The sequence below is a fragment of the Pseudocercospora fijiensis genome (genome assembly GCF_000340215.1).
Source record: "Pseudocercospora fijiensis CIRAD86 unplaced genomic scaffold MYCFIscaffold_9, whole genome shotgun sequence".
NCBI classification, from domain to species: domain Eukaryota; kingdom Fungi; phylum Ascomycota; class Dothideomycetes; order Mycosphaerellales; family Mycosphaerellaceae; genus Pseudocercospora; species Pseudocercospora fijiensis.
In genome coordinates, this window is record NW_006921540.1 from 2,830,446 (window position 1) to 2,851,593 (window position 21,148).

Genomic DNA, 21,148 nt, shown 5'->3' on the forward strand with positions numbered 1-21,148 from the left:
GCAAGCGGCGCTTCTAGTATTTATACTCTACTAAGTCCGATAGGTCGCGACTATAACTAGGACGATTAGTCTGTCTTGCCTAGAGATAGCGTTATATAGGACGCCGAGAGGTAAGGTCCGACGCTACCGGATATAGAGGCCCCTAATAAATACGGTCTAGACGCTTTCGATAATTACTACGACTTCGGCGACCTTAATCCTTCTAGACCGATAGACGTTGAATTTACGGAGCCTTCCTATAACGCTAACTCTACGAGTTTAATTAAGAATAGTAGCTCTATCGCGCCTAGAGCTCCGTCGCTAGGGCCTATCTAACCGCTACTTCTACCGAGCCTTCCTTTTACCCCTAGAGTAATACCGACGGACACTACTACTACCCCTACTAGTAGGGCTAGAGCTAGCGGTTCTAGTCCTTAGATACGAGCTAGTTAGCCTTCTCTAGGGCGGATATCTTTTAAACGTCTAAACGATTATAATACCCTCCCTACGGCGGTCGCCGAAGCGTACTATAGCCTAGGTCGATCGTAGGCTACTAACGCCGACCTTTTACGCCCGGAGAGGTCTACTCTTCCTAAGGCGTATATCTCGATACTATACGAGGTAGTAACACTTAATATTAGCGATATAGTATATACCTACTAATACTATTAAGCTAAGTATTAGATCCGTAAAGTATCGAACGTCCGAGTAGATAGTAAACTATCTTCTTCTACGGACAAGAACGGTATAGTGTTTATAATATGTTGCGGTAGTAGCGCGGTAAAAGGTATATTTCCGATCCCTAAACTACCTCCGTTACTGCGGCGACTACTTACTATAGACCTATCTAAGGATATAGAAGCAAGAACGTTCTAGGAGAACATTCGAGCCTATAATTACCGCCTCGTAATAACTTTATTTATAGCTAAGCGTAATATACGGGTATTAGGATATAGTTCGTTCTAGATCTACGGGGAAGCGTATTATTTAGGCGGCGGTCTCTTCGCTCCGACGGAAGATCCCTAATACGCGTAGCTATACTTTTACGACCCCGTATATACTACTAAGAGGCGTATATAGAAATCCGGCGATCGTAGATATACTAGCCGGAACTAGAAATCTATACTATCGCCGTAGCTAGACTATAGCACTATAATCGCGTTATATAAGATAATTACGCAATACAACGCGCTATATTACAAGTTCGCCGCGGCTCGGGAAATGTTTATGTCCTCCTAAGGACCTAGGCGCCTCGTTCTTAAGGCTATAGACCTTAGTTTAGTCTACGAAGGTATATAGGACGCGCGTCGATATAATAAGCCGGTCGTAAACGAAGTAGCCGCCCTCTATCCGGATTACGATCCGGAAGCTATTAGCGGAATAAGGGATTTTGTAGTAGTAGAGCGGTTAAGTACGGGAGAGGTGTCTACTACTCTATATCGTATAAATCGCTACTATCTATACTACTTCCCTATATATTACGTCCTCCTCTAGGTAGCTAGAACTCCTAGGTTTTCGTAGGAGAACTAGTTTCGTACGCGTAGTAGGAGGCACGTTACGCTTAGGGATTATTTTAGGTACATTTTATACTATCGACTAAACTAATTTCCTACTATCTTCTACGGTCGCCGGCTCCTATAACAATTATACGTCGACGTATATATCGTAGTAGACTTAAACGACCTGCTTTTCCTAGGCAACTATTAGAAAGAAGTATAGGCGGATACGTACGACTTAAAATGACCGAAATAGCGTAGCACCCGCGTACTATTAGGTAATAAGGACAGATAGGACATCTAACGAGAGTTATCTCGATAGATAGGCGAAGACCTATATTACGATATTCTTCGAACTAAGGCATAGTACGGGGAATGCTAGGGAAGCTTACGTTACGGTTTGCTATAGCGGAACCGTTTAGTCGTCCCTACGAACGGGGCTCTATTATCCGATAGCATCCTATAAGCTCTACAAATAGTTCTCCCGTCCTCGTACGTCGGCAGCGATCGGTAGATTTTATAGTACTACCGAGATTCTATAGCTATCGTCGGCTACTTCGGCGTCCCTATATACTTTATTACGTTTATAGCTAACCCTAACTAGCCGGAGATTAGGCGTTATTTGTTCGACTATTAGGACGCGATAGACCGCCTAGATATTACAATAAGGGTCTTTATTTAGAAAGCTAGGGAGTTTCTATACGAGGTCTGCTATAGGAACGTATTTAGTCGCTATATCGCGAGATGCTAGACGGTAGAATACTAGAAGCGTAGCCTCCCCTACCTTTATCTCTTACTATAGATCGCGCCCGATTAAGCGCTAGATACTATATCTAAGATCGACAACTTTATCCGCGCTAAGCTTCCGAGCCTAGCCGAGGACCCGGATAGTAGCGTAGCGAACTTAGTTAAGGAATACATATATTATAGACCTTATAGCGCGGGCTTTCTATACGTCCCGTATATATAGTTACCTCGATACTCCGAAGGGACGTATTCTAAGGGATTCCCTATAGAGTTCTCGGACGAGACGGTAGTAACTAATATCGCGTTTCCGAAATATCGCAGACGCCGTAATAGGAGGATATAGGATAAGAGGAGGAATCGCGCGTTCCTCTTCGATAATCGTTATATCGTACTATACAATCTATACCTACTAAAGCGGTTTAACGCCTATATTAACGTCGAGTAGGTCCGCTTATTACGGGCGATTAAATATATTAACAAGTACGTCTATAAGGGCGCCGACCGTACGACTGCCCGCCTCGAGATTCCCGGTAACGAGATCGCTAACTACGTTAATATATAATACATTAGTCTTACGATAGCAATATATAATATCTTAGGAGGCAAGCGCTATAAAGAATAGCCCGCGGTTATTCGACTAGACGTCTACCTACCGGGCCCTAGGGGTAATATCGTATTTAACTATAACGCGACGATAGCGGACCTACGCGGCGATAGACGATAACGTACTACGCTCGTCGCGTAGTTTCGGTATAACGCGTTGCTACTAGACAACGACGTATCTTGCCGGCGCTTAACGTATCTTAAGTTTCTAAAACACTATACGCTATATAACAAAGCGTAGAAGAAACGTTCTAAGCGCGTAGTATACTCGATCGCGCGTCTTAACCCGCCTCTACGTCCTAAAGGCGAGATACTATACTTAATTAAATTGCTCTATATCGTTCGGGATACTAAATGTTTCCGCGACTTAAGGATATATAGCGGCACCGTATATAAGAGCTTTCGAGCGGCGGCGATTGTATCCGGTCTTGCAAGATCGGAAGATAAATAGCTAGATATATTCCGGAAGGCCGAGAAGATATATACCTCCCGACAATTGCGTCTTATATTCGTACTACTTATCCTAACAGATACGATATCCGGAGCCGACGCTACGCGATAGTAGAGTCTTCTATAGAAGGATATATATAGAGATCTATATATCGAACTACGGCGCGGAGGGTACGTAGGAAGGTATAAGGAGATAAATGCTACTACTAAAAGTTATAGTAAGTAGTAGCTATACACCGAATTAGTTACTAACGGATACAAGGTATCGGGCTATAGACTACCGAGTCCCGATCCTTCGTAGGCGAAAATACGTAGCAGCAATAACGCTATCGCTTAAGAAGAAGCGCTAGTCGATATAGGAAACGAAGACAGGAACAAACTCTACGTACAATAAAACGCCTACCTTCTTAATAACGGTTAAAGGCGAGCCTTTACCGATATTACGAACGACATCGACTAGAATCCGTTAATAGCGCACTTTTTTATCTAAGGTCCGGGAGGCTACGGGAAGACGTTCCTATACCGTATACTCGTAGCGACCTATAGAGTACGTAGCCTTATCGTGCTGTGTATCGCGTCTTTAGGTGTCGCCGTATAGCTACTTCCTAGTAGTCGTATAGCGCACTCCCGATTTAAACTTCCTTTAAGTAATACCGGGCGGTAGGACTGTCCTATTACGTAAGACATAATAGACGCTAAGCTAATCCGAAAGACTTATCTAGTTATTTAGGACGAAGCCGCGATATAGAATAGACGCGATATTATAGCTATATATCGACTCTTTTATAAGTTACGATTAGGTAGTAACGGCTAGGGTAACGAACTATTCTTCGCGGGAGTCCCCGTCGTATTCGGCGGCGACTAGGCATAGACTCTTCTAGTACTTCCCGAGTATAAGAAGTCTTCGAAGGAAGTAGACGTAATAGCGATTACATTTAAAGCCTTCCTAATCTAGAACAAGATTAAGGTGCTCTATCTCTAGCAAAATATACGGCTCGTAGATAGCAATCCGCGGAACGTTAACTTCTACCGCTAGACCCTCCGTATTGTATACGACGACGTATTCGATCGATTTATTAAGCTACTAATATACGTCGGAAGAGTCTAGGACCTTAGCGAGCTTATCGATTTCGTCTTTCTAAGATAGGGTGTTATTAACGCTAAGTACGACCTAGTATTCTATCGTTCTCGAGCTATCCTTTATATAACGAACGATACCGCCTACGAGATTAACGAACGTATCGTAGACGACCTGCCGTACGGTACAATTCGCGAATATCGCTATAAGGATAAGATAGAGAAGTTGCCTAGCGATAAAGACTAGCCTCCGGAAATCTTAAGCCTTTTAAAATCTATCTAGAATACCGAGCTCTAGATTCCTTGCCTACGGATCCGGGTAGGTATACTAATAATAATTATACGGAATATCTATAAGACCGCAGAACTCGTAAACGGAACGCGGGTTATCGTCGTAAAAACACTCTAGTTCGGGGTTAAAGTTCGGAAACTGCTAGACGACGATAATTAGGAAGTGTACTAGATACCGCGAATCTAGATACATTCGAACAAAGGCCTACCGTTTACCCTTAAGCGATATCAACTTCCGCTTCGACCTTGTTTCGCAATAACGATAAACAAATCTTAGGGTTAATCCCTAGTATATATCGGTATCGACCTTCGACGGCCCGTATTTAGCTATAGCTAACTCTTCGTAGCATTCTTACGCATTACGGACGTATACAACCTCCGCGTACTTATTAACGGAAAGTATACTTTTATATAGGGCGGCGACTCCCTAAATAAGGTGTTTCGCTCGGCTTTATTATATCTACCTAAGCGTCTCTACGACTTTATTTTTAAGGGTAGAAATCTATTCGTAGATATAACCTCTAACGTCCTATTACGCGGAGCGATATACGCTATACCTACTAGCTCTACCGGACTAGCGTAGCAACCGCGACGCCCGTAGGGTATACTTAACTATATACCTCGAGCGTACGTTCCCGAAATCGCTAAACCGCCTACCGGTTCTACTCGAGACACTATAGAACCCGAAGACGAGCCTAACTAGTATACTCGAAACTTTACGGGTCTAGACCGCGAAGTAGGTAGCGATAGTAGCCTTCCGCGTAGGGTAGAAAGGGGTCCTAGGGCATTTATACTAGGTAACGACGAAGATAGGACGTTAGTCGATACTAGAGTCGGACGATAGCTAAGCCGGCGAGAAACTACGCTAACTATAGTACTAGCGAAAACTTCGCGCCGACCGTTATTCGTAGAACTTCCTAGATACTAACTAGACGACTCCTTAGTCTACCTCTAGAACTTAGCCCTAGGTCCTAGTAACGCCTAATAGGTAATATAAGTTACGGCTAAAATAATACCTTCGAAGGAGATTACGTAGGCAGATCTAACTAAGGCCTCGTCGACGCTACCTACGCTAGTACCTATACCGATACCTCGTTCCGCATCTGCGGCGCGTATAATCTAATATATTTCTAAGGACACTACGCCTATTCTAGGTCCTTCGTTCTCTAGGAAGCGACTACTTAGACAACCCGTATTGCTCTCGAAGCCTATATCCCGTACTTAAGTCTCTACTCCGACCTCGACACTATACGCTCTAACGCTACCTCGCACTCTAAGGCTAGGCGATATTACTAAGGTAAAGGCTCCGGTTGTCGTATATAAACAAGAAGCTAAGATCCTTAGTATACTTTAAGACGTAGATCTCGACTTCGATATAGAAGACTTTTAGGCTACGATTAGTAGTTATTCTCTATAATATATATATACAAAACTTCTCTATTTGTACTAGCATTTTTTTCTCTTTAGGTATAGAGTTTAGCTACCTAAATACGGTTAGCGTAATACTACTTCTCCGAGGCACCGAGAACCTTGTTATTTAGCCGCCTATCCCCTATCTATATAAGCTAAGTTCCCGGTAGTTCTCTTAGTTATCCTCCTTTCTCTTCGGGTTCTCTACTATATTCCTAGCGCTAATACAATGTCGAGCCTTAATATTGTACCTAAAGTAGGAAAGGATTACGCGTAATAGTTCGTATAAGTAGTAGTAGAAGCATATTAAAAAGGTAAAATTTAGGAGACTAGAACTACGGACTACGCGCTAGCAAAGAAAATCGTAAGCGGTAAAAGGCGAGATCTAGTATTTCGAGAGGGCTATATATATATGCTAGGAGAAGGCGTAACATAGAAGGGTACCGATAAGAGAGCGAGGCGAGCGGCGCTAGTCTATATCCTCGGTATAGACGCTAGAAGTTGCGCTATACTAAACTGTCTCTTTCCTTCGAAATATAGAACTTACGAATCTAACCGTAGTTATTTCGAAGGGTGCCGTTATTCCTATAACCTAGCGCTAAAGCTACTATATAGTAATTGCGCTTATAGAGGAGATCCTAGGAGCTGTACTAGCTATATAAACTGTAACCGGAAGAGAGTAGTATTACTAGAATTCGAAGATAGCGGGCGGGCTTCGAAATCGAATACTCGACCTCTATCTATAGAGTACGAATAGGAAGAGGGCACCCTAGAACATTAAGAGACTATCTCTACTAAGGATGCTAGCTACTAGTAGGAATACGACTTTACCCCGGAAGTGTCTTAGAAAGCGGAAGAACTTAGGAGAAGCATAAGCGAAGCATAGCTCTAGTAACTCTTCGAGTTTCTAGCGGAATTGTTATATTCTAATTCTCCTACGTTTACGACGTAGTATATTCGAGATATATATTACGAGAGTATTAGCGAGATTGCAAGCGGTTATATACGGAAAACAGATAGTAAGCGAGCTCGTATAGAAGTCGTCGTAGCAGTAGAACGGACTTAACTAGATTAGGTATACATTTTAAGACGACTATAATACGAATAGCAATAACGGCGGTAACGTACTAAGAAACGCGAGATTAAACATTGCTAGCTTCGCTAACCGATATTATAGGCCTAGTATATATCTATTATACGGGTAGACGAGATAAAAACAGGAAGGAGAAGATTGTAAGTTACTTTATAGATTTTATTTTTTGCGGAGGGCTAACTAACCTCCGTAGAGTATATATATCGGTCCGCGCCCTATAGCGTAGACAGTATATCTTATCTTATTTCCTCTCGCTTTTTCTAACTTTTAACTTCTTAATTAGTATATTATTCTTAGATTATCGCGTTCTTCCGAGTAGCGGCGATACAGATTCCTATAGCAAATCGATTCCTAGGTCCTATCTAGACGAAAGGAGAGCTAGCGCTAAAGTCCCGGGTAAAGTCCGATCCTAGGAGGGTAGCGTACGATTAAGCGTTTATAGTAGAGGTGCCTAGTAGCTACTAGTACTCGATAGTCTTAGCGCCTTCTTAGAGGACGACGGTATAGTTAAATATAAGGCGGCGCACTATGCCGCTAACGAAACGTGCGAAGACTTCGCCTACGACGAGCTTTAAGGGTTAGTACATCTAGCAATATATATTTATAAACGAGACTTACTAGAGTCGCGACCCTCTTAGAGCCGGTCTTCTTAGATAGAACTCGCTTTGTAGAGCGAGGTAGAGACTCGTTAGACGACGTACCGGCGAGATCGATTACTTCCTTACTCTTAAACACTTAAGCGACTAATACTATTAGCGACGCGGTTATAAAGATTTAGCGACAATATCAAACTTACCGGTAGCGCTCGAGATCTTGCTCGGGGTTTCTATAGAGGCTAGTATAGGGGGTAGGTATAGTATCTAGCTTAGTAAAGATAGAAAGGGAGTAGCAACGAGTCGTAGTAGTAGTAGTAGTAGTAGTAAGTAGTAGTAAGTAGAAGAAGTTATTATTAGAAAGGCGCGCGATTTATAAAGCGCGATTTGTAACGATTTCCGCCTTGTTGCCTAGCGCGGTACGGCTACAGCTGCCGTAGAATCTTCTAGAATCTAGCTTACCCTATCCTGCTCGTCGCCTTAGCCTTTACTTATAGCTCTTCGGCCTTTACTTATAGTACTTCGTCCTTTACTTATAGCTCTTCGAGCTATATAAACACTAGTATAATATAACAACTTAACAAAAGTTAGGGCCCCTTTAGGCTTAGTACGGCTTAAAACGACCGAAAAGCCGACTCTAATTAGTCGGCGGCGAGGAACTTTAAAATTTCTCAATTCTCGAGCGGTCCGGAGGGCGTAGGAGTCGCGGTATCGACTATAACGCTCCGGCGCCGCGATAGTAGTGTTTCCGAGGCCGTCTCTATCGTTTACCCCTAATCCGGCGGCGTTTTTTGCTCGAAGCGGTATCGTTCGCGCCTAATCCGGCGGTATTTACTCGGAGCGGTAGGCTCGAAAGGCTTATCCTACGCGTTCCGGATAGTACTACTCGCTATAGGCGTTTTATAGGGTACTTATAGTAGGCGTTAGATAAGGTACTCGCTATAAATAGTTCGAATCCTATTTAACTATAGGCGTTTTAGATAGTATTTACTATAAGCGTTTCGGATAGGACTACTCGCTATAGCTATCTCGGACAGTTACCGCTATAAGCGTTTCAAATATTACTACTCGCTATAAGCGTTTTTAGTAGTATTTACTATAAGCGTTTCGGATTAGACTTGCTATAAGTATTCTAAATAGGACTTACTATAGGTATTTTAGATAGTCCTACTTGCTATAAGCGTTCTTAATAGTACTTGCTATTTGCGTTCCGAATTAGACTTACTATACGCGTTCCGGATAAGACTTAGTATAAGCGTTTCGGATTAGAATTGCTATATAGTGCGTTCTAAATAAAACTTAGTATAGGCGTTATAGACAGTAGTACTAACTGTTAGCGCTCCGGATTAGAGTTATTAGACTTACTATACGCGTTCTAAATAGTACTTAGTATTATAAGCGTTCTGAATTAGACCTATTATAGGCGTTATAGATAATAGTTAGCTTATCCTACGCGTTCCGGATAGTACTACTCGCTATAGATATTCTATAGAGTACTCGCTATAGGCGTTATATAGGGTACTCGCTATAGATAGTTCGAATGCTATTTAACTATAGGCGTTTTAGATAGTATTTGCTATAAGCGTTCCGGATAGTACTACTCGCTATAGGCCTTCCGGATAGTGCTTCGTATAAGTATTTAGTTTCGGATTAGACTTAGACTTACTTTATACATTCCGGATAAGACGTTCTATAAGCGTTTCGGATTAGACTTGCTATACGCCTTCCGGTTTATACTGTACTAAGCGTGTAAAATAAGGCTTGTTCTACGCGTTCCGGATAGTACTACTCGCTATAGATATTCTATAGAGCACTCGCTATAGGCGCCCTATAGGATACTCGTAGTAGGCGTTATATAGGGTACTTACTATAGGTAGTTCGAATACTATTTCCTATAGGCGTTTGAAATAGTATTTACTATAAGCGTTTCGGATATAATACAGTACTTCTTGCTATAAGTATTCTAAATAGTACTTACTATAGGCACTTTAGGTAGTACCGCTTGCTATAAGCGTGCTTAAATTTTAATAGTACTTGCTATTAGCGTTGCGAATTAGACTTGCTATATACGTTCCGGATAGTGCTTACGCTACGCGTTCCGGATTAGACTTAGTAGAAGCGTTCCGGATTAGAATTACTATATAGCGCGTTTTAAATAAAACTTAGTATAGGCGCTATAGATAGTAGTACTAACTGTTAGCGCTCCGGATTAGACTTACTATATACGTTCCAAATAGTACTTAGGATTATAAGTGTTCTAAATTGAAATTCCTATATTTATAGAGTACTCGTAGTAGGCGTTATATAGGGTACTCGCTATAGGTAGTTCGAATACTGTTTAGCTTTAGGCGTTTTAGATAGTCTTTACTATAGGCGATCCGGATAGTACTGCTCGCTATAGATATCTTAAATAGTTACCGCTATAAGCGTTTCGAATGTTACTACTCGCTATAAGCGTTTTTAGTAGTATTTACTATAAGCGCTTCCGATATAACTTGCTATTAGTATTCTAAACAGTACTTACTATAGGTATTTTAGATAGTACTACTTACTATAAGCGTTCTTAGCAGTACTTCGGATTAGACTTGCTATACGCGTTCCGGTTTATATCGGACTAACTATACTAAGCGTTTAAAATAAGGCTTGTCCTACGCGTTCCGGACAGTACTACTTGCTATAGGTATTCTATAGAGTGCTCGCTATAGGCGTTCTCTAAGGTACTCGTAGCAGGCGTTATATAGGGTACTCGCTATAGGTAGTTAAAATACTGTTTGCTATAGGCGTTTTAGATAGTGTTTGCTATAAGCGTTCCGGATAGTACTACTTGCTATAGATATCTCGGATAATATAGTTACCGCTACAAGCGTTTCGAATATTACTACTCGCTATAAGCGCTTTTAGTAGTATTTGCTATAGGCGTTTCGGATTAGACTTGCTATACGTATTCTAAATAGCACTTGCTATAGGTACTTTAGATAGTCCTACTTGCTATAAGCGTTCTTAGTAGTACTCGCTATTAGCGTTCCGGATAGTCTTACTCTACGCGTTTCGGATAAGACTTAGTATAGGCATTTCGGATTAGAATTGCTATATAGCGCGTTTTAAATAGACCTTCGTGTTCTAAATAGTACTTAGTATTATAGGCGTTCTAAATTAGACTTTTTATAGGCGTTATAGATAATAGTTAGCTTATCCTACGCGTTCCGGATAGTGCTACTCGCTACAGATATTCTATAGAGTACTCGCTATAGGCGTTTTGTAGGGTACTCGTAGTAGGCGTTATATAAGGTACTCGCTATAAATAGTTCGAATACTATTTAGCTATAGCCAGCCTATAGGCGTTCCAGATAGTGTTTGCTATAAGCGTTCCGGACAGTATTACAGTACTACTCGCTATAGGCCTTCCGGGTAGTACTTAATATAGGCATTTGGTTTCGGATTAGACTTAGACTTACTCTATATATTCCGGATAGGACTTTCTGTAGGTATTTTAGATTAGACCCGCTATACGCGTTCCGGTTTATATAGGCCTAAATATACTAAGCGTTTAAAATAAGGCTTATCCTACGCGTTCCGGATAGTACTACTCGCTATAGGTATCCTATAGAGTACTCGCTATAGGCGTTTTATAAGGTACTCGTAGTAGGCGTTATATAGGGTACTCGCTATAAATAGTTCGAATACTATTAAACTATAGGCGTTTTAGATAGTATTTGCTATAGGCATTCCGGATAGTACTACTCGCTATAGATATCTTAGACGGTTGCCGCTATAAGCGTTTCGAATATTACTACTCGCTATAATCGGGTTTAGTAGTATTTACTATAAGCGTTTCGGATATAACTTGCTATAAGTATTCTAAATAGTACTTACTATAGGTAATTTAATAGTACTACTTGCTATAAGCGTTCTTAATAGTACTTGCTATTAGCGCTCCGGATTGGACTTACTATATGCAATCCGGATAGTACTACTCGCTATAAGCCTTCCGGATAGTACTTAATATAAGTATTTAGTTTCGGATTAGACTTAGATAGTTAGACTTGCTCTATACATTTCAGATAAGACTTTCTATAAGCGTTTCGGATTAGACTTGCTATACGCGTACCGGTTTATATAGAACTAACTATACTAAGCGTTTAAAATGAGGCCTGTCCTGCGCGTTCCGGATACTACTACTGCTATAGATATACCGTATTATATAGAGTGCTCGCTATAGGCGTTTTATAAGGTACTTGTAGTAGGTGCTATATAGGCTACTCGCTCTAAGTAGTTCGAATGCTGTTTGCTATAGGCGTTTTAGATAGTATTTGCTATAAGCGTTCCGGATAGTACTACTCGCTATAGGCCTTCCGGGTAGTACTTAGCACAAGCACCCAGTCTTAGATTGGACTTAGACTTACTTTATATATTCCGGACAAGACTTTCTGTAGGCGTTTTGGATTAGATTATTAGACTTGCTATACGCGTTCCGGTTTATATAGGACGAACTATACTAAGCGTTTAAAATAAGGCTTGTCCTACGCGTTCCGGACAGTACTACTCGCTATAGATATCTTAGATAGTTACCGCTATAGGCGTTTCGAGTATTACTGCTCGCTATAGGCGTTTTTAGTAGTATTCACTATAAGCGTTTCGGATATAACTTGCTCTAAGTATTATAAATAGTACTTACTATAGGTATTTTAGAAAGTGCTACTTACTATAAGCGTTCGTAATAGTGCTTACTATTACCGTTCTGAATTAGACCTACTATACGCGTTCCGGATAGTACTTACTCTACGCGTTCTGGATAAGACTTAGTATAAGCGTTTCGGATTAGAATTACTATATAGCGCGTTCTAAATAAAACTTAGTATAGGCGTTATAGATAGTAGTACTAACAGGTAGCGCTCCGGATTAGACTTGCTATACGCCTTCTTAATAGTACTTAGTATTGTAAGCGTTCTAAATTAGACCTATTATAGGCGTTATAGATGATAGTTAGCTTATCCTACGCGTTCCGGATAGTACTACTCGCTATAGATATTCTATAGAGTACTCGTAGTAGGCGTTATATAGGCCCTATAGGGTATTCGCTATAAATAGTTCGAATGCTATTTAACTATAGGCGTTTTAGATAGTATTTGCTATAAGCGTTCCGGATAGTACTACTCGCTATAGGCCTTCCGGATAGTGCTTAGTATAAGTATTTAGTTTCGGATTAGACTTAGTCTTACTTTATACATTCCGGATAAGACTTTCTATAAGCGTTTCGGATTAGACTTGCGTATAGTATACGCCTTCCGGTTTATATCGGACCAACTATACTAAGCGTTTAAAATAAGGCTTGTCCTACGCGTTCTATATAGTACTACTCGCTATAGGTATTCTATAGAGTACTCGCTATAGGCGTCTTTAGTAGTATTTTCTATAGGTGTTTCGGATATAACTTGCTATAGGTATTCTAAATAGCACTTACTATAGGTATTTTAGATAGTCCTACTTGCTATAGGCGTTCTTAGTAGTACCTGCTATTAGCGCTCCGGATTAGACTTGCTATACGCGTTCCGGATAGTACTTACTAAGTTACTATTATAAACGTTCTAAATCAGACTTTCTATAGGCGTTATAGATAGTAGTTAGCTTGTCCTACGCGTTCCGGATAGTACTACTCGCTATAGGTATTCTATAGAGTACTCGCTATAGGCGTTTTATAGGGTACTTACGGCCCCTTTAGGCTTACTACGGCTTAAAATAAGCTAAAAGCCGACTCTACTTAGCTATAGCCGAGGAACTTTAAAATTTCTTAGTTTACGAGCGGTTCGGAGATTATAGGAGTCGTAGTATATAGTTCGTAAGCGGTTCGGAGATTGTAGGAGTCGTAGTATATATCGTAAGGCTACGATAGTATTATTTCCGATGCTATATCGGTCGTTTATACCTAATCCGGCGGTATTTGCTCGAGGCGGTATACTCGAAAGGCTTAGCCTACGCGTTTCGGATAGTACTACTCGCTATAGATATTCTATAGAGTACTCGCTATAGGCGCTTTATAAGGTACTCGCAGTAGGCGTTATATAAGGTACTCGCTATAAGTAGTTCGAATACTATTTAGTAACTATAGGCGTTTTACATAGTATCTACTATAAGCGTTCCGGAAAGTACTACTCGCTAAAGATATCTCGGATAATTATCGCTATAAGCGTTTCGAATATTACTACTCGCTATAAGCGTTTTTAGCAGTATTTGCTATAGGCGTTTCGGGCGTTTTGGATTAGACTTACTATAGGTATTCTAAATAGCACTTGCTATAGGTATTTTAGATAGTACTACTTGCTTTAAGCGTTCTTAGTAGTACTTACTATTAGCGTTCCGAATTAGACTTGCTATATACGTTCCGGATAGTACTTACTCTACGCGTTCCGGATAAGACTTAGTATAAGCGTTTCGGATTAGAATTGCTATATAGCGCGTTCTAAATAGAACTTAGTATAGGCGTTTTAGATAGTAGTGCTAACTGTTAGCGCTCTGGATTAGACTTACTATACGCGTTCCGAATAGTACTTACTATTATAAGTGCTCTAAGTTAGCCTTACTATAGGCGTTGTTAGTAACAGTTAGCTTATTCTACGCGTTCCGGATAGTACTGCTCGCTATAGATGTTCTATAGAGTACTCGCTATAGGCGTTCTATAGGGTACTCAGAGTAGGCGTTATATAGGGTACTCGCTATAGATAGTTCGAATGCTGTTTAACTATAGGCGTTTTAGATAGTACTTACTATAAGCGTTCCGGATAGTGCTGCTCGCTATAGTCTTAGCCTATAGGCCTTCCGGATAGTGCTTAATATAAGTATTTAGTTTCGGATTAGACTTAGACTTAATTTATACATTCCGGATAAGACTTTCTATAAGCGTTTTAGATTAGACTTAGTATACGCGTTCCGGTTTATATAGGACTAACTATACTAAGCGTTTAAAATAAGGCTTGTCCTATCGACTCCTACGCGTTCCGTATAGTACTACTCGCTATAGGTGTTCTATAGAGTGCTCGCTATAGGCGTTTTATAAGGTACTCGTAGTAGGCGTTATATAGGGTGTCCGCTAAAAGTAGTTCTAATGCTATTTACTATAGCCTATAGGCGTTTTAGATAGTATTTGCTATAGGCGTTCCGGATAGTGCTACTCGCTATAGATATCTCGGATAGTTACCGCTATAAGCGTTTCGAATAATACTACTCGCTATAAGCGTTTTTAGTAGCATTTACTATAGGCGTTTTAGATATAACTTGCTATAAGTATTCTAAATAGTACTTACTATAGGTATTTTAGAAAGTACTACTTGCTATAGGCGTTCTTAGTAGTACTTACTATTAGCGTTCTATTTTAGACTTACTATACGCGTTTCGGATAGTACTTACTATACGCGTTCCGGATAAGACTTAGTATAGGCGATCCGTATTAGAGTTACTATATAGCGCGTTCTAAATAAAACTTAGTATAGGCGTTATAGATAGTAGTACTAACTGTTAGCGCTCCGGATTAGACTTACTATACGCGTTCCGAATAGTACTTAGTATTATAAGCGTTCTAAATTAGAATTCCTATAGTTGTTTTCGATTAAAGTTGCTATAAGCGTTTTGAATTAGACTTACTATACGCCTTGTAGGCAGTACTTGCTATAAGTGTTCCGACTCGGAAAGAACTACTTACTATAGATATTTCGAATAGTACTCGCTATAGGTATTCCGGATAGCAATTACTATAGGCGCATTCCGGAATCCGGCTCGCTATAGGCGTTTTTTAGGGCACTCGTAGTAGGCGTTATATAGGGTACTTGCTATAAATAGTTCGAATACTATTTAGCTATAGGCGTTTTAGATAGTATTTGCTATAAGCGTTCCAGATAGTACTACTCGCTTTAGGCCTTCCGGGTAGTACCTAATATAAGTATTTAGTTTCGGATTAGACTTAGACTTACTATATATATTCCGGATAAGACTTTCTATAAGCGTTTTAAATTAGACTTGCTATACGCGTTCCGGTTTATATAGAACTAACTATACTAAGCGTTTAAAATAAGGCTTGTTCTACGCGTTCCGGATAGTACTACTCGCTATAGGTATTCTATAGAGTACTCGCTATAGGCGTTTTATAAGGTACTCGTAGTAGGCGTTATATAGGGTACTTAGCGCTCGCTATAAGGATATAACTTGCTATAAGTATTCTAAATAGTACTTACTATAGGTATTTTAGAAAGTACTACTTACTATAAGCGTTCGTAATAGTACTTACTATTACCGTTCCGAATTAGACCTACTATACGCGTTCCGGATAGTACTTACTATACGCGTTCCGGATAAGACTTAGTATAAGCGTTTCGGATTAGAATTACTATATAGCGCGTTCTAAATAAAACTTAGTATAGGCGTTATAGATAGTAGTACTAACTATTAGCGCTCCGGATTAGACTTACTATACGCGTTCCGAATAGTACTTAGTATTATAAGCGTTCTAAATAAGAATCCCTATAAGTGTTTTAGATTAAAATTACTATAGGCGTTTTAGATTAGACTTAGTATCCGCCTTATAGGTAGTACTTACTATACGCCTTATAGGTAGTACTTACTATAAGCGTTCTAACTCGGAAAGAACTACTTACTATAGATATTTCGAATAGTACTCGCTATAGGTATTCCGGATAGTAATTACTATAGGCATATTCCGGAAGTAGTTACTATAGATATTTAAGACTATCTTGCTATAAGCGTTCCTAATAGTGCTCGCTATAAGCGTTTCTAAATAGTGCTTTCTAATATCTATAACGCGTTCCGGATTAATATTACTTTTTAGGATTAGCGTTTTAGATATAACTTACTATACGCGTTTTAGATTAGGCCTACTATAGGCGTCTAGATAAGACTTTAGCTACTCGTTGCCTTAGGCTTCTCGTGTGGCTCTTCGAGCCACATAAGCCCTAGTGTTACGATGATGGATTACTCATGTCAACCCGACAAACCCTCTTCATGCTTCGTAATAACAATTCAAAGAAAAGAAAACGAGCGGGAATCTCAAAATAGCACGCTCAAACTTTCGCGATTCGCATCGTACATACGAGTCGTATATATGCAGGTCAGCTTTGCAGAGAAGAGTTTAGCCGGCAGGTACAAAGTGGGCGGTGCAGGCACGTGTGGTGCGACGAGGACGAGGACGAGGGCGAGGACGAGGGTAGGGCTGAAGAAGATCTCCAAGTACATATCGACCAGTTCCCTTCGAGGTACATACATATACTCATGCTTGTCAGCCGCAACTTCGGCGCGCGCAGTTGGACATGTGACTCCAGTCGTCATGGTTATGTAGATAGAACTACCGTCGGGAAAGCACAACGGCAACAAACATCATCGCATTATTATTTACAAGCGACGCAACGATCGTCGATATATGGCAGTGGCAGTGGCAATGGCATCAAAGTTCCTAAGTACCTCCGTACACATACCCCAACCACCCTTGATCCCAGCACACCGATCGATCAGCAGTTCGCACAACAAAAAAGGCGGGAAGGATGGAAAGGAAGGTGTGCAGCGTGGCTATCCGCGGTACAGCAAGCACTAATAACGAAACTACTGGACTCAAATCTGACGTCAAAGAACTCGGATTCCGTAAGTAGGATCTTCTATAGTTGGTGTAGTCATGTAGAAGAGCGGGCACAAATGGGGTGAAGTAGAATGTGCCGACCTTCGATGCGCTGCACGTGTGGTGTAGAGATGTTGAGATTGACTGGTTTGGTGGGCGTCTCGGCGCTTGGAGACTTCTTCATATCACGGCGCTTGAGTGCGCGTTGTCACTATCACATACACCCTCAGCCATAACATGTTTTAGGTCATAGGATAGAGAGAGAAGGAGGAGAAGGGAAAGACATGAACAATAACAGTATTCCATATATCTAAAAAAATAAATCCCCCAAAAAACTAACAAATCAAGTTCGATATATCGAACTCCTAGACAATTAAACCCACAATCAAACTACCAAAGATGCCTCATTCGCAAAAGGGTATATGGCTTTAATCAAGATCCAACTTTTTTTGGTTGTGTCGGTCTAAAATAAAATCCCCCAAAGACCGCCAGTGATGATGCATGATGCTGAAACACGATGAGTCACTCATCGGAGCGGAAATGGAAATGCAAAAGCCAGCCTTCCGTGATAAGCCATCGCGCGCGCCCCTGTGATCGGATGATATATTCGTACATGTCCAGTCCGGTTCGATTCAGGACGAAGCATAAACTCCGTGATGTGTTCTCTTTCTCTCTCTCTCTTAACACCAGTAATGTATAGGTAAAGTTGTGGTTGGGGTATCAGAAGCTTCGCACGAATCGCAGTCAACAGGTTGAAAGTGGCGATGTCTGTCAAAGCAAGCCAAAACGCCGGCGCGAGTAAGAGTCGAGTTCTGAGTTTTCGCCACTGTGACTCCAGGCAACAGCGCGCGTCGGTTCGCGTCTCTAAGCTCCAGGGTTGCGCAGGATGTCTTCGCAATTGGCGTCGAAGCGCATACTCCACAACCGCATGCCGGTCATAAGCTTCTCCGTACGATCCAACTCCCGATCGCGCCCGAAGATGGTATCAACAAATTCGCACCCACTATTCTTGCCCATGGACACATTCTTCGAATTCCCACTCTCCTTCTTCGCCGCCTTCCACATGTAGTTTTCGCAGATTTTGAGGAGTTTGTTGAAACGCTGCCACAGCCTTTCGCCGGATTCGAGGAAGTCGTCGACCATGTCACGGGATGCTTGCGATCGGATGCGTGACATGCTCTCTTCGGCGCGCTTGATTTTGTGGGCTAATTGGATGAGTAAGAGCCACAACTCGCCGGCAACTTCGGACATGGGTGTTGCCGGGCCGTAGAAGAAGACGGTCCAATCGTAGATCCATTTGCCGAGGGAGTTGGCGTCGAAGACCGATCCCAGCAGCAGGATTGGCTCTTCGGTTGGGTCCCAATTCTTGAAGGAGTAACCGGCGGGGATGCCAGCGCGACGCGCATCGTCCTCTGTTGCCTTGGCGGTCGGCTTGGAGGCGGTGCTGGTGCGAGGCCTCGGTGGTGGGTTCGTCGGCTTCGTAGCGTAGGATGCGCGTCGAGTTCGTGTGGATGCTTTTGGAGTGGCATCGGCTGCTGCTGTGTAGATGGGCACCTGATCACGGTATCGACGATCAGTACGTGCCTCATGAGTCTGTTGTCGCTTGTACGGCGGTGGCCGCGACTCGTACTGTTCGTAGCGCGGCAGTTCGTCGTACGAGCGGTCGTAGCAGTATTCTTCATGAACATTGTACTGCGGCCGCGACGAGTAGTGCTTGGTGCTCGAGAACTTGTACTGCTTGGTGCCGTCGGCGGGCACTCGATACGAATATCGAGCGCTTTCGCGTTTGCGATCAGAGCCACTTACATAGTCGGACTTCCGCTGCGGCGTCGATTGCGCAGAAGTGTGATAAGTAGGCTCTGGTGTCGAGTAGTAGGTCGCATTCCTGGGAGGAGGCGGTGTCTTGGTGGTGTAGGTGTAGGTGAAGGTGGCTCCATCGCCCGTCGCCCTCCGTTGGTGGCCTTTTTGCGGCGTCGAACTGTAGCTGAATTGGCGCGGTGAGTAGTATGATGCATAAGCTCCTGCGGCGGGTGGTGGTGTGTGTGGAGGCGTGCGATGAGTGTAGTATGCGTATGCAGGAGGTGTCGGGTATGTCTGGAATGTTGCCATCGAGGCGATGGCGAGGCGTCCAGACGCGCCTCGAGTCCTTATCGAAGAATCACAAGGGGCGCCAGAGTGTTCGCGAGCAAGATGGAGGATTTATCGAGGGCGGTGAGGTCGACAGTGTGGCAACGGAGGACGAGAGGAGGAGGTTGTTGGAGTGAGTGCCTGCCTTCGTCCGTACATTGAGCTGTTGTTGTGATGTTGATTTGCGAAGTGCAAATCCAGAGACGAGATCGGAGAGACCTCGTGATATGATGGGGGAGTGAATGGTTCCTTAGGAATAATAGGTATGATGATGCTGCTGCAGCCTGGGTGGGTGTCCTCTGGAAGAGTGCGGAAGAGAAAGAAGCAGGCAGGGCGCGCGGCGGCGAAGCGAGGTATATGGGCGACCGCGAAAGTCAGATCTTGGCCTGCCCCTGTCAATCCAGGGCGCACGCTGTGACCAGGCACTTTGGCGCAGCGCACTCGAAACAGCGCGCGGTGACGGTGGCTGAGAAAACGTCTGATTTTCGAAATGTGCGTTTCCCGTGGGCCGTGGGCCGTGGCCAGTCGGAGCGGGCGTTGCAGAGTTGTTTAGATGCCTGGCCCCTGGAGATTTAATTTGGGTGGCAGAAGACTGAGAAGAGGGAGTCGACGGCGGGCGCTCAGGAGCGAGAGCGAGCGCGTGAAAGGAGAAGTGCAGGCGGCCCAGGAAAGCCTTGCTTTGTTAACGACCAACGTTAGCGTGCAGCATACATGTATCCAGCCCCCTCCCAAACCCCAAACCACGGCGACGGCTATACTACTAAGTTGTTCGTATGGCTCGGAGTGCGAAGCAGCTCCGCCGCGCATCGACGGCTACCGATTGCAGCACTCCGGACATGCCGTCTCTGTGTGCCAGCATGCGCGGGAACATGCTGGACGTGCTTACGAAGACGAGAGCCCTGCCACCGCGCAAAGCCTCAATCATTATTATCCTTCTTCTCGCCACTCTGTCCCGCGTAACTTAGCTATTTCGGCTGCACGGACGCTGTGTGAACCTTGAGTCAAGAGTCCTGACGTTGCTTCTTCGACTCTCGTCCTCTCGCAAGCAGCAGCACCGCGCTCAGCATCTGCCGCTCTCGCTCTCGCTCTCTGGAGTCTCTGCAGCTGTCCTAGTCGCTGTGCGGCCACACGCAGGACTGCAGTAGTCTGAAGGAGTTCATGCCACCTCACGTAGGCCACAGGCTTGTGTCCGTCGACTCCGAACGATGCGGAAGCCCATCATCCATGCAGCCCGACACCTGGGAGCTGTCCCGCTGCCGCTGCCGCTGCCGCTGCCGCTGCCGCTGCCTCGTGGTGCCTCTGCTCTACTATAGCACTACTCTACCCTACCATCCCTACTATATCCCCCACGGGCCGGCCGTGCCAAAATGAGAGCCGGCCGTGCAGAGAACCCGAAACGTTGTTCGTCTGCACCAGTGCACATACGGATCGCACTTAAATTTTGACCACGTCTCGTCTGCGACAAGGAACATGAGAAGACGACGACAGCTCGTCATCTCAGCAGCTGAGCTCTCACCAGCCAGATAGAACTACGTAGATTCGTGTCTGCTATTATTGTGATTATGACTGGTTGAAAGTGCTCAGTAGACTTGACACGCATCACTGCGCTGCATCCGCTAGCAAGCTGGAGCTTAAACGTCACCGACAGCGCACACGAGTCGCCTAGGGT

General features: G+C 43.2%; 2 protein-coding genes across 2 annotated transcripts; one reads left to right on the plus strand and one right to left on the minus strand.

The window, feature by feature from the left end:
• Nucleotides 1-7,674: 7,674 nt before the first annotated feature.
• MYCFIDRAFT_178832 (uncharacterized protein) lies at nucleotides 7,675-17,666 on the plus strand (the record flags this gene model as incomplete). The annotated part of the gene is made up of 6 exons (XM_007932829.1): nucleotides 7,675-7,690; nucleotides 16,664-16,890; nucleotides 16,923-17,359; nucleotides 17,408-17,434; nucleotides 17,482-17,598; nucleotides 17,651-17,666. The coding sequence occupies 6 exons, from the start codon at nucleotides 7,675-7,677 to the stop codon at nucleotides 17,664-17,666; spliced, it is 840 nt and encodes a 279-aa protein (XP_007931020.1).
• MYCFIDRAFT_56947 (uncharacterized protein) lies at nucleotides 17,639-20,074 on the minus strand. The gene has a single exon (XM_007932405.1). It carries the CDS (start codon nucleotides 19,459-19,461, stop codon nucleotides 18,217-18,219), a length of 1,245 nt encoding a protein of 414 aa, XP_007930596.1. The 5' UTR covers nucleotides 19,462-20,074; the 3' UTR covers nucleotides 17,639-18,216.
• Between the last annotated feature and the right edge of the window lie 1,074 nt (nucleotides 20,075-21,148).

Coding starts and splice junctions, on each gene's coding strand:
- MYCFIDRAFT_56947 (XM_007932405.1), bottom strand. CDS start 19,461: ATGGCAACATTCCAGACATACCCGACACCTCCTGCATACGCATACTAC.